Genomic DNA, 13,577 nt, shown 5'->3' on the forward strand with positions numbered 1-13,577 from the left:
CCGTTTGACCGTTTGACCGTTAGACGTTCATGAAAGCTTGTAACTTGTATCATGAGCAATTGAGCAGGGGTTTTCTTTCTTTCTCTATAAAGGAACTTCCACTTGTTTTACAAGTCACAAATTTTCATGAAATAGGCCACTGTTAGTTTTCATCTCGCATAATGCATTTCATACTAAGGTAAAATAGTAATACACAATCCGCTTGGCAGCTGATTTACATATTTTTTGAGAGTTGATTACTATGCATAAGTCATTATTACATATATATTTTCGCTAATGCATACAAATACCAAGAACTTTCTCAACATGACACAAAACAATACGAAATACATATAAACATATACAGGGTGGCCAAAAAATATGTGCATTCCCGTTGCCAGGGAGATTTTAGGATTATACTGAGCAACTTTTACTATGGGACCCACCACGAAATCGCGAAAAAAAAAATTACCCCATATTTTTTGGCCACTGTATATACAGCGGGACAGGGCCCAAGCTGCCGGTGGTCAGGGCCGCAGAGAGGAACCGACGTACTATACGCGCCGCGTCCAAGATTACCGCCTTCTACATCTGACCCTAGATCCAGTCACCTAGCGAGTCTCTCTAGGTGTTGGTAGAGAATTCGCTACCAAATCCGTTCGCTGACACGACTATCGCATGAATGATCGAATCAACATCCCACATGGCAGTTATGTCGTGAACGAGCCAAAATCTCGGTACTTATTATTACGTGATGTGAATGCTGCTAAAGCGAATATTTATTTTTTGAAATAAAAAAACTTGTATAAAGCTCGCTGAGCTGCGGGTTAAGTATGGCTGGTCTTCACATTGGGGTCTGTTTACACATTGATTAGTGTTTATTGCGAGTTCATACTTTTGCTACTTGCGTTTAGTGGCAAATGTATGAACTGACAATAAACACTAATCAATGTGTAAACAGATCCCAATGTGAAGACCAGCCATACTTATCCCGCACCAACACTTATCCGTATCAAAGAGAATATATAGGATAGAGCTGGGGTACTGTCATAGTAAATTATGTAGTCACAGTAAACTTACTGCCATCTATCGACACATTGTAAAACTAAAAATAAAAACATCAAAAAATGTGTTTATATATATGGATAAATGATTTTTTTATTTGTATTTATTATTTTTACATGAATTTAACCCATGTTCTTTTACTGACATGTGTTAAAATTGTTAAATAACAAACGAAACCGTCAACGCCATCTAAACGAGAATAGGCCATTGGTGGTAGCGCCATCTGTGCTAGAATAAAATTTTCTTAATTTACGAGGCACGTTTTTTCCTTAGACTGTATTCATCTTATACAGAGTTTCATAGGTCTTTGTCCGTATTGACCTCAACACAAAATCAAGCCAAACATTGACTTCACATCCAGGAAGTGAAGTTACACACTTGAAACAAATGATTGGAAACAAAACAGTGGATTTTCCTAAGAGCGAGAGCGAGAGCGACTTATGAGTGAGCAACGCATTGCATTCAACGGTACATTGATCGTCATTGTGTGCGAATGCTGGCCTTAAGCACAGGTTGCTTCACGAAAGGTGAAACGAAACTCATTGTATGAGTGACACCTGTATCGGTATACAGTGAAAGCTACTATTTTATTGGTTGATGTGATACACAGATAGATATTTTTATTCAGTCATTCAATCCATTGGTATTGGTGCCAGCTGTTGTGAATCCACCAGTAATATATTATAATAAAATAGAATAAGTTACTTGTTCTGATGAGTGAGGTTAGCGGAGGAGTGCGGCGAGACGAGCAGGCCGGTGTCCTTGTGCGAGTGCGGCGTGCGGCCCCAGCGCGAGGGGTTTAGCGACGACAGGAACGACGACGTCTTCGATGCGCCCACGCGGCTCGTAGAGCGCGACGACGCTGCCGCGGTAGAGCCTGGATTAACAGTATTAACACAACTCAATCTAAGCGGGTCGGGGTCGGGTCTATAAATATAACATTTAAGAGACATTAGGTATTTGCTTGCCATTGTAGCTAACATGTTGCACCAATCCGTTAATATTCTTAAGGTAAAATTTAAACATTTTTCATGTTATATCCTAAAAGCAGTGAATCGGCGACTTCAACTTTCGGTGCTGACGTCATTTCCATGGGCCACGAGGGGTCACGGTGGCGACCGTCCCGATTTCTCAAGTATGTTATGCGAGCTTCATAGGCCTCTATACCTGCGTCTAAATTGAGCATGAAGATCTAGACTAGAATGTCCAGTGAGCCTAAATTTGGATTGTGCTAGCCTAGCAGCATATTTTATGTTGAAGAGTAGGTAGTGTAGTCAAGTGGAGGGCGGTAATAGTATGAATAGTGAGTGAGTCGGTTCGTACTGTGAGCGGGCGCAGTGTGGTGTGGATGATGATGCAGCTGGTGCGAGTGGTGCGGCGGCGCGGCGTGCGAGCTGTGCGCGGCGGCGTCGTCGCGGCGGCGGGCGTGCCGCGCGGGCGCGCCGCCCGACCGCTTCACCGCGCGCTTGCGCTTCAGCATCTCGGCCAGCTGCAGCGGGCTCGCAGACCTGCACAGTGCACGACAATACATTTTCTATATCTAGTACACCGGCTATTTTCGCTACTTATTTGTTACGCGTTGCTATCATAGTGGCATCGACTTCATCTAAACAAACATCATCTCAATGTCTCGCTTAGTCTCCCTTTCGTCGGGATTAAAAAAATTGAAGTCCAATATTAGCGGTATTATTGTCAAATGCATGCAATTACGTAGACACACATGCAATTTCATGCGTATCGAGATTTTTTTGCGTGGTTATCATCAATCAGGTTCCCAATCCCGATGGCTATCCTAAATAAAAATAATATACATAGAGGGATGCAAAAGTGTGTAGCTATCAATCACCTGTCGAATATTGTCGAGAAGGGCAACACAACTGACCTGTGCGTTGCGGCAGGCGCTTGCGGCTGCGCGGCGGACGCTGCGGTCCCGGGCTCGGGCCCGCTGCCCTCGATGCCAAGGGGCGCTGCCAAATATATAAGTAATTAAATTAACACGTTAAGACTCATTTTGAACAACATCATTAGACGCAAGTGATTTATACGGATGATTAACGCGCCTATATTACGCCGATGCGGATCTGCACGTCGGTCCAGTGTGTGAACGAGACAACGTATAAGACCGCCACAGGTGAACGAAGTAGTGTATTTGCCGTGTAACGTAACTCAGCATAACTATAAAACTACCCATTTCATTTATTTTTCTAAACATTATAACGACTGCCAACAGTTCGGTACAGGGGCTGCTGGAAATATTACCAAATAAGAAAACGTAATGGATTTAGTGTAAAAAAGTAACACTTACGCATGGAAGAATTGATGAATGACCCGGAAGCAGAGAAGGCCATCGACAGATTGTGGCCGAGAGACGTGTTGGAGGACGAGGCCGGCGGGGACGAGCCGGCACTGGAGCGCGCGCTCGCCGCCGGGGACTGTACCAACAACCTCCGTTATCATATCATATCATACACAATACAATACAATACAATACAATCAATAAACAGGCATCAGCCTTTTCACATTCAACTGATGGCTCTTGTTCGTAGCCGAAAAGTAATTATAGTGGGTATTTTTCACATAGCTTGGGTACCGTGACAGCTGTCAATGCCATTCAATTTATTTGAATATATATATTGAGATGACAGCTGTCACCGTCCCAAAAGCTATGTGAAAAAAACTATAATAGGCATGATGACAGATTTTGAAAAACTGTCCTATAATGTTAAGAATCATAAATTATTTACTATTAATAACATATTTCTGCATTTAATAAAGGTTTAGTAGGAAAAAAACTACATTTTAGTTTTTAGATTTTAAAATCGCTCCAAAACGCTTGTACGTGTCATGGCGTCCCTAGTGACGTTAAGTTCATATAAACCAAAGATAGATATAACTCCGTAATAGATGGATACAGTCTAAGGAAAAAACGTGCCTCTAAAATCACGAAAATTTTATTCTCGATCAGATGGCGCCACCACATTTGGCCTACTCTCGTATAGAGGGCGTTGACGGTTTCGTGTGTTATTTAACAATTTTAACGCATACCAGTGAAAGGACTTAGGTCAAATCATATAAAAATAATTAATGCAAATAAAAAAACCATTTATCCATATATAAATACATTTTATCGTATTTTATAAATCTTCATTTTTAGTTTTAAAAGGTGTGGATAGATGGCAGTGAGTTTACTGTGGTTACAAAATTTACTATGACAGTACCGCTCTATCCTCTTTGATATAAACAAAACGTACGTTCTAGGCGTTCCTTAGAAGCTTATTAAATAATTTGTTTATTTCGTATTATTAAATATGAATACCAAAGTGTTTAAATGTTGTGCAGTTCCTCAGTGTAATAATACATCAATTACAACTCCTAATAAGTTATTTATGCTTGTTACACACAATAAAACAACACGAAACAATTAGCTACACTTGCAAGGCGAGACAACGGCCGTATTGCCTAAGACTCATCTTTATTTTTGCGAAGATCATTTCGATGTATTTAATTTATTTTTCAGTTACTATACCTAACAGTATTTATCTTGTTTGAGGCGTAACTTTAATATAAAAATTGCATGAGAGTAGGTTTTTGAGGTTAGGTTTCAAATTGCACCAGTGTTGTATTTAATAGACAATGCCAAATTCTAATATTAACCTGCTATGGAATACACATGAAAAGCGATTTTACAGGATTTGGATTTAGTTAATTACTTAAATTAGTATGATTTTTATATAATTATAAATATTACAACTTACAAGGAACTTTTGACATTTCTAAATTCTGCTGAACAAAAGTATCCGTTTGATTGTAAAAACTCTCCAAGCATCATCACATCGATTCTAGGCAAATTAGCAATGTTTGGTTTGCCTCAGTAAATCTTTGTTCCATGATTCAAGTTATTATTATTAGTTAATATTCGGTGTAAACTACTAAAATTGAATCCGTGAATCGTAAATAAAATAGCAGGAGAAACATAGGAGAACTAGTACTTTCAGTACTTTGGATATTTGTTTACATGAACGTGACGTCATTCGCTCTGATTGGTGTTCACCGAATCATGGCGGACTTGCGTATTTTGTAATTTTATTTTAACAAAACATTTACCAATCTCGCTAAATATAAAAAAATAAATGCGTTTTTCGTATTCTACGACTAAAGTTTCATTAAATAAATATAATATTTTAGTGACTTTTAATTACTGTCATCGTGCCTTTTCTGGAAGCACAACTACATCAGGTTGTCAAATTTGATGCATAATTTTTTCTTCAACAACAACCCATCTACAAACATTGTTAGATAATTCGTATTAATTTGTTAGGCATTCCTTGGGCCTGATATTGCAACTGGGCGAGCATATATATATATATATATATATATATATATATATATTTATACCACGTCGGTGGCAATCAAGCATACGGCCCGCCTGATGGTAAGCAGTCACCGTAGCCTATGGACGCCTGCAACACCAGAAATATTACACGCGCGTTGCCGACCCTTTAAAAACCTGTACACTCCTTTTTTGAAGAACCCCATATTGTAGCCCCTCGGGAAAAACCGACCTTATGCCGAGATGTTAGAGACATTCTCTTAAATAAATTACGAGCCGTCGAAGGTTTTGGTGTCCGTGTTGAAGTTTCCGAACAGCGTCAAATTGCATCACATTGTAGACAACAGCATTTCTATAGAACTTGACGCTGTGGGCAGAGATCAGCGTACTCCAGGAGTTAGGCGAGGATAAATCTATGTAAAACCCTTGAGAAATAGTAAATAAGGTTCACCTTAAGCTTGGGCTGGCGGGCCTGGTTGGGCGCATTAGATGGGGGTGTGCGTTCTGCCAGCTGCGCCACCTGGTGTAGCACGCCCTCGCGGCGGAACTGCGCGCCCATCTCCTCAGGCAGCCGCTGCATCAGGATCTCGGCCAGCTGCAGCGACCCCACCACGATGCGCAGGTCCGTCGACGCCATCATACCCGCGATGTGCGATGATATCACCTATACAATACGAAACAGTATTTATTCGAAAGTAGAAAATGTGTTAAGTCAATAAGTCAGTTCATAATTATTTCGCAGCAGTATAATATGGTACCTATAATCAAAAGTATTGCAACAGTCTAGGATCACTAGTAGTAACAACTCAAAACGCTTATTCGATATGGTTTAACAGACGGCGACCAAATTTTACCACCTAATAGTTAAGACGCATTTCCACCACCACCAAATTTTACCAGTCTGTTTTTTTATTCCGTAGACTAAAATGACGTTTAATGTGTATGAAATGACATTTCTTAGTACCACATGAACTGTCATTTTAGTCTACGGAATAAATTAAAACCGGCCAAGTGCGAGTCGGACTCGCGCACGAAGGGTTCCGTATCATTACGGAAAAAAACAGCAAAAAAAATCACGTTTGTTGTATGGGAGCCCCATTTAAATATTTATATTATTCTGTTTTTAGTATTTATTGTTATAGCGGCAACAGAAATACATCATCTGTGATCATCAAATTTCAACTGTCTAGCTATCACGGTTCATGAGATACAGCCTGGTGAGACAGACAGACGGACAGACGGACTGACAGATAGACAGCGGAGTCTTAGTAATAGGGTTCCGTTTTTACCCTTTGGGAACCCTAAAAAACAGATTATAATAAAAGTTTGACGCATTTCCACATTAGGTAAAAAAGCTTCCCGCTGCTATAGGTAGCTGCTGCTGGTTTAGAAAGACATTGTGAATAATACCAAAGAGGATATAATAGGATAGAGCGGTACTGTCATAGTAAATTTTGTAACCACAGTAAATTCACTGCCATCTATCGACACACTTTAAAACTAAAAATGAAGATTTATAAACACATGACAAAATGTATTTAAATATGGATAAATGATTTTTTTATTTGCATTAATTATTTTTATGATTTTCAGCCATGTTCTTTCACTGATTTGCGTTAAAATTGTTAAATAACAAACGAAACCGCCAACGCCCTCTATACGGGAGTAGGCCAAAGGTAGTGGCGCCATCTGATCGAGAATCAAATTTTCGAGATTTTTCGAGGCACGTTTTTTCCTTAGACCGTATTCATCTATTACGGAGTTATATTTATCTTTGATAATACTCTTATCTGAACATAAGTGACGGCGTCCAAACACGGTAGATTTAGTTTGACATGGGTCCGTTGCAATGATACATAGACAGAGAACCATACTATCTTTTTCTGACGCTAATATTATAATCCCACAAAAATGATAAATATATTTAATTCAAGTGCCGTGCAGCTGACAACATTGGTCTGGCTGTGTTTGAACCGACCTGCATCTTGAGCACTTGTCGGAGCAGCGTTGCGTCAGCGTAGTAGACGCAGCGCAGGATGGCCTTGAGCGCCTGCGAGCGCACGGCGGGCCCCGCCGAGCTCCAATACACCTCGTGTAGCACCGCCAGCAGCGCGCGCGCCAGCCCCGAGTTGCAGCGCACCATGGCGATGCGAGGATCTACAATACGCACATACATGTTATGTACGAGTCACTATTCAAAAACAAACAAACAAACAAACAAACAAACAAACTACTGTACTCACTTCCTGATTAACGCTATTTTCGCGTGTTGCTCTTTCTCGATACGATATATATATACAAACAACTACGTGCTCTGCTTTGGTGTGCGTCATTCAGGGACCGGACAACCCTTTCCGCGATAAAACCCTTTCAATGGGCGTCCCTTAAACACGGCTAACACATTGAAAGACTTTCCCTTTTGATCTGCAAGCCCATTCATACCCCTACCTTTGACTAACCCTTATCGGAAAGCTAACAAGGGTTACCCTTATCTTTAAGCGCTTTTTATAAAGGTTTCCCTTTGCGTGAAAGAGACAGGATTAGTATATATCTATGCTAGTGTATGAAAAGGAAAGAAAATACGTGCCTAGTCAAAGAACGCCGCCGACGATCGTTCGGATTCAAAGTAATGTGTGCTTTATGAACAAGGTAGACGACTTAAATTAGCACGCTTATATGCTAAAAGGGAAGCCCTTTATAAGGCTAACCGTTATAAGCAATATGCAAGGTGTTGGTGAGCGGATGATAAGGGTTCTGTAAGGGTATTTGGGCTACCGATTACACAAATACAAGGGTTTTTAAAAGCAAAATGAAGGGTTTCGTCTGGCAAAGGGTATGGTGAGTTAAGCCTTATGCAATACCCTTATAAAACCCGGATAAGGGATAGCGGGCCGGTCCCTGGCGTCATTCGTCCACAAACTTCGCGACTGCATCAGAAGTGAAGAAGTCGGACAAAATAAAACAATATAGGTTAATATGTATACTATTGTGGATAAAAGTTCCTTTGTCAGAATGGCTGGCACTCGAAAACATGTTGACTTCTGTCATCTGATATGTTCATAGAATATTATAGTCTCTCCCGAACCAAAGATTCTCGAACTGTCAGTATTGCTGCATCGGGTATGTGGATAAGTATACCTAGAATTTTTTCCAGCTAAAATGAGGGATTAACAAAATTAAATATCGACATAAATGTTATCGATAAACAAAGCAAGACAAAAATATATAAAAAAAGAAAATTATCTCTCTCACCGAAATGTTACACGAATAGAATGTATAAAATCGAGGTATAATTTTCCACTGTATATATTACCTGCATATAAAAACTAAAACTTCTATTTGAAATAGGTACCCTAAAGTAATAAAAGCCATATTTTAAATAAAATAGGCTACTACTGTTTTGCGGTAGCTATCATATTTAACAATGTTAGGACGTGTCCATAACAGTTGTGGATATTTCATGTAGAGAAATAGTTGTAGGTATTACACTAGTACTAGCACCCAAAAGAAAAGGATGTTTGAGCCAATTTGGTTTGAGCAAGTACATGTATAAGTGTTACCTGGCGCAGCATTGGCGGGGTTGGCCTGGTCGGGCTGCGCGGGCGCGGGCGCCACGCGCTGCACGGGGCGCGCCGTGCCGGTGTGGTCGTTGAGCTGCTGCATGGCCGTCAGGTCCACGGTGTACGAGCGGCCCAAGGTCGTCAGGCACACCTCCTCCTCGCCAGCCGTCGCGCCCGCTTCCAGCGCGCGCGACTCAGCCCAAGAGTACGATCGCCATAAACCTGATTGCCGATCAAACTGTTATATAATACAACTTTGATCGAATTAAACATTGCATTTTGTTCTAGTTTCCCTTTTTACCTCATAAAAACAAGGTTAATCTTTCAAACCACACCTCATACCACTACGTGTAAAATCCAATTGTTTATAACTATACGCCGCACCGCACTACATCGGGCATTTTGCGGGCAAGTCATTTGGTAAGGTTCACAAATCAATTTTCGAGTTGTCAGAATAAAGTATTTGTACTTAGTATTTGGTATCTCGTATTTGTAATGTGCAAATCCAAATACCTTAGCAACTAAGGCTGTACGTTAGTTAGGTATCTATTGATTTATATCCCTTTAATTTTAAATAAAAATAAGACCGAATAATACAAAGTACATAGTATATATTTGATTTAACAACTTACTTATTATGCGGATATATTAATATTTTTTCCAAACTTATGGCAGTCAATGATTTTCGTCGGCTTGAAAATATCCATTTCAAATGGGAGAACGTTCTCTCAACATCGACTGAAGTTATTGGCAAGTATTTGCATTGCTCAAAATGCTGGAGTGTGTTTTTATTAACATTATTTGTAGTCTCAACCTCTTCGTCCTGAATTAGTTTATTTATCATTTTAAGTGTCTCATACCCAGGATTAGACTTTAAGACACTTAGTAATTTAAGATATACTACTTGTTTTCCCTTAGGGTGCAGACGTACTTTTGACAATTTGTAGTCTCAATATTTAGTATTGAGTCTTATGTTTATTTAAAATTGAAGGGATATTAACAAATAGATACCTAACTAATGTACAGCCTTAGTTGCTAAGGTATTTGGATTTGCACATTACAAATACTAGGTACCAAATACTAAGTACACATATTTTATTCTAACAACTCGAAAATTGATTTGTGAACCTTACCAAATGACTTGCCCGCAAAATGCCCGCTGTAGTGCGACGTATGTTTATAACAGTTTATACACTATACAAAATAGTCGATTACGAGGTTACACTACTTATTAGGTAATACGATACTGTAGTGTAGGTTAAAGTTGTAAATTCTCATTGTATTTTAATAATAGTACACAGACAGTACCAGAGGAGCTATCCGTTCTTCCCTCTTCTTGGACGTAACCAGATGATGGCCGCTTTGTGCAGGGGGCTAGACTAGAATAGCTTAGTTTTACCCGATGAATAATCATTAATCATGCCAAGTTGCCTCGCCCCTTCGAGTGTCTAAGTATATATAACATAAAAATATTTGGGTAGCAGGGAATGTGTGTCGTAGTGAGTATGTGAACAGCATAATATGATACCTCTGTCGTCGCGCCACTGCCAGTGCGCGGCGCGCTCGGTGGGCGCGGACCAGGGCCGGTCGAGGTGCTGGTCGACGGCGAAGATGCCGTCGGTGGGCAGGCGCGGCATCAGCTCACCGATCAGGCACGTGATCTCGTACAGCTCCTGCGGCGAGCGCGGCAGCAGCTCCACTTGCTGCCCGACATAAAACTACGTTCAGGGGCCCGTTTCTCAAAACCTTGTAACTTGTAATACAAGCGGATGTCACTTTTTGACAGCTTTTGTTAGAAAGGGACTTCCACTTGTATTACAAGCTATAAGCTTTTGATAAACGGGCCCCAGGACGGTGTTACGGTTCAAAACAAGGAATATGCGTACTTTACAATAATCTACCATATTGCAAGTTGTAATCAAGTAAAGGGACAACTACGTAACATTGTCCGAATCGAACAAAATCGTCACGATATTGGTTTAGCCAGTTTCGTTACTTTTGGATCAATTTTAATTATGTTCAACCGCTAAAACCGAGTTGCTCTAGAGAAATTATACTAGAAAGTAGGTAGTTGTTATAAATACAAAAAATAAAATTGTAACGGACCATAACAAAAGCTAAAACATGCACTAAGCCGTATTTATATGAAACCCACGATAGAAGAAAATCACGACTGCGCTATTTCTACGGGTGCCTGTCGTATCGCATCATGTTAAGTAAATTCGGCATTCTAAAATTCGCCATAAAATGTTTTGGAAATATGTAGAGTACAGAAAAATAGGTTTAGCATTGTATTGTCTTCGGTTACCGCGATAGTTACTCATGAAATAAAACTATGAAAACGGATTATATCACGTATATTGAATTTATAATACATCCCGACGTTTCGAACCCTTTACAGCGTTCGTGGTCAACGGGTGACTGAGGAAAAATTACAAAGTGCAAAAATACCCACATACTAAAATAATGAACAATCATAGACTACAAACTTTAAGGCTGGTTGTACATGCAAAATCGGTTCATAAGGCTAGTTATACACTACAATTATTTTCAAGTAAAGATATATATATATATACGCGATAAAAACTACGCCGGCTCCAACCCTACACCACGGACCCGAGAAGATTTAATTCCCTCCTAAATTGTAGAAGGGTATCCCAATATGGGACCGGCAACAAACTCGGCGGGACACATCTTTTCAAAACATCAGAATGTCCAGCATCATCCAACACTAAGGTCTCACAGTCTATGTCTCGCTTGCTCCTTTATCAGATGGACTACAGGATCCCAAGCTGGTGGTAGAGAAAAGCCATCTTCCCTATTAAAGTTTGGATATTTCTTAATCTCAATGGCCTCGCGCAGCATTCTGGGTATGTAACGCTTCTCCTTGGCAAGAACCAGAGGCTTATCAAACTTGATTGAGTGATTGGCTTTATCCATGACATGCTCACAGACTGCAGACCTACGTCGACGGTGCTGACATCAGCTATGTGTTCCTTCACCCGAGTGGAAATGCTCCGTTTCGTCTGCCCGACATATGATAGGCCACACTCACAGTCCAGCCTGTACACTCCTGCAATCTGTAGAGGGGTATTGCATTTTACAGGCCTCAGGAATTGTGACATCTTCTTCATTGGCTTGAAATATGTTTTATAGAAGCACGCTTCAAGATGTGGCTGATCCTGTCCGTGACCCCCCTGACAAAAGGCAGAATGGCAGGCCTGCGCTCGACTGTGGGGATCTTAATGATGGACCTCTGGTTGACCCGCGGTATCCTGAGCTCGTTTGCCTGGAGTTTGCGAATATACGCGATATAATCCGTTTTCATAGTTTTATTTCAGGTTTAGCATTGGTTAGAACTGCAACCCCCCAAAAAAAGGAATTGCTTACAAAAAAGTAGGTTTAGGTTAGGTTAGAACTGCTACCCCTCGCAGAAACGAACTGCTTACAGAAAAGTAGGTTTGGGTTAAGTTAGAACTGCATCCCCGCAGAAATAAAAATTGCTTTTAGAAAAGGAGGTTTAGGTTAGGTTTGAACTGCGACCCCCACAGAAAGTAATATAAGTTTAGATTTGGTTATAACTGCAACCTCCCTTAGAAATTTACTGTTTACAGAAAAGTAGGTTTAGGTTAGGTTAGAACTGCAACCCAACCCAAGAAAAAAACCGATCTTATAACGGGTGTTTCCTGTAACAGGAGCATTAAATTAAACTGGAGGCTGTACTCCTCAAACTGACCAACATTTGTTCAGCAACTTTTAAAAATAACGTGTTTTGATTTTCATTACACTTTAAAGTTTATTCTAAGACGCAATGTATTGCAAAATATGTTATGTTTAAAGGGTGACAAGCAACGTCAAACACACAGATGGCAGCGTACATTGAAAATAATATTTAATTAGTATGAAAAAGGTATAATCTAAAAATTTCATAATTTTAAAAAGTTGCTGAACAAATTTTGGTCAGTTTGAGGCGTACAGCCTCCAGTTTAATTTATTGCTCCTGTTACAGGAAACACCCGGTATAAGTAGGATTAGGTTAGGTGCAACCAACCTCCCACAGAAAGAAACTGCTTACAGAAACGTACTGTCAATCTCTTATATTATAGCGGAAGCCGCTCGACCCCAATTACAGAGAAATACCGCAAATCGATGTACAGGTTAGCCGTTTGGCACACGCATACTAGAGGTCAAAACAATTTTTTTGACCCGCAGTTCCTAAAAAAAATTCCCGGGGGAGCGATAAAACATTTTTTTTTTGTATGAAAAAAAATTATTCCAAAACCTATCTTGTGTGGTATCATACGAAAGGGCTTTTTAAGGCGATTCTAAACATATATCACATCATTACATTTCGGCCATATTTTTTAATTAAAACAAAAAGAATTTTCGAAACATACCAAGTTTGGGCTCCTCCAGATACGATATGGCTGATTTTTTTTGTACAATATACCACAAATGATACGTGATATCCCCATATCCAACCCCAAGAAAGCAATTTTGAAAATAATATATGTGTCATTTTTCGCTGTTTGTTTCCCATTATCAATAAATAAAAATAAAAAATAAATATCATTAACATTTTTTGTAAACCTGTGTTGTGTACAATAAAGTGATTACTACTACTACTATTTTTTTTTTTTTTT

At 39.8% G+C, this 13,577-nt stretch overlaps 1 protein-coding gene and 1 long non-coding RNA gene across 7 annotated transcripts in view; one reads left to right on the forward strand and one right to left on the reverse strand.

Annotated features, from left to right (window-relative positions):
• LOC134754980 (uncharacterized) overlaps nucleotides 1-13,577 on the forward strand; it is a 543,731-nt gene that overhangs the window by 419,881 nt on the left and 110,273 nt on the right. The window lies entirely within an intron of this gene.
• LOC134754804 (E3 ubiquitin-protein ligase TRIP12) overlaps nucleotides 1-13,577 on the reverse strand; it is a 175,147-nt gene that overhangs the window by 36,842 nt on the left and 124,728 nt on the right. For 5 of the 6 annotated variants that reach the window (XM_063691179.1, XM_063691178.1, XM_063691175.1 and 2 more), the window contains exons 16-23: nucleotides 10,463-10,637; nucleotides 8,935-9,156; nucleotides 7,353-7,531; nucleotides 5,826-6,038; nucleotides 3,350-3,476; nucleotides 2,891-3,011; nucleotides 2,368-2,552; nucleotides 1,750-1,921 (exon numbers count right to left, since the gene is read on the reverse strand). In XM_063691179.1, coding sequence (XP_063547249.1) covers nucleotides 1,750-1,921; nucleotides 2,368-2,552; nucleotides 2,891-3,011; nucleotides 3,350-3,476; nucleotides 5,826-6,038; nucleotides 7,353-7,531; nucleotides 8,935-9,156; nucleotides 10,463-10,637 — 1,394 coding nt within the window. The remainder of the gene's footprint in view (nucleotides 1-1,749; nucleotides 1,922-2,367; nucleotides 2,553-2,890; nucleotides 3,012-3,349; nucleotides 3,477-5,825; nucleotides 6,039-7,352; nucleotides 7,532-8,934; nucleotides 9,157-10,462; nucleotides 10,638-13,577) is intronic. The other variant, XM_063691180.1, reaches the window with a different exon arrangement.

This window comes from Cydia strobilella, chromosome Z (assembly GCF_947568885.1).
Source record: "Cydia strobilella chromosome Z, ilCydStro3.1, whole genome shotgun sequence".
Taxonomy (NCBI): Eukaryota; Metazoa; Arthropoda; class Insecta; order Lepidoptera; family Tortricidae; genus Cydia; species Cydia strobilella.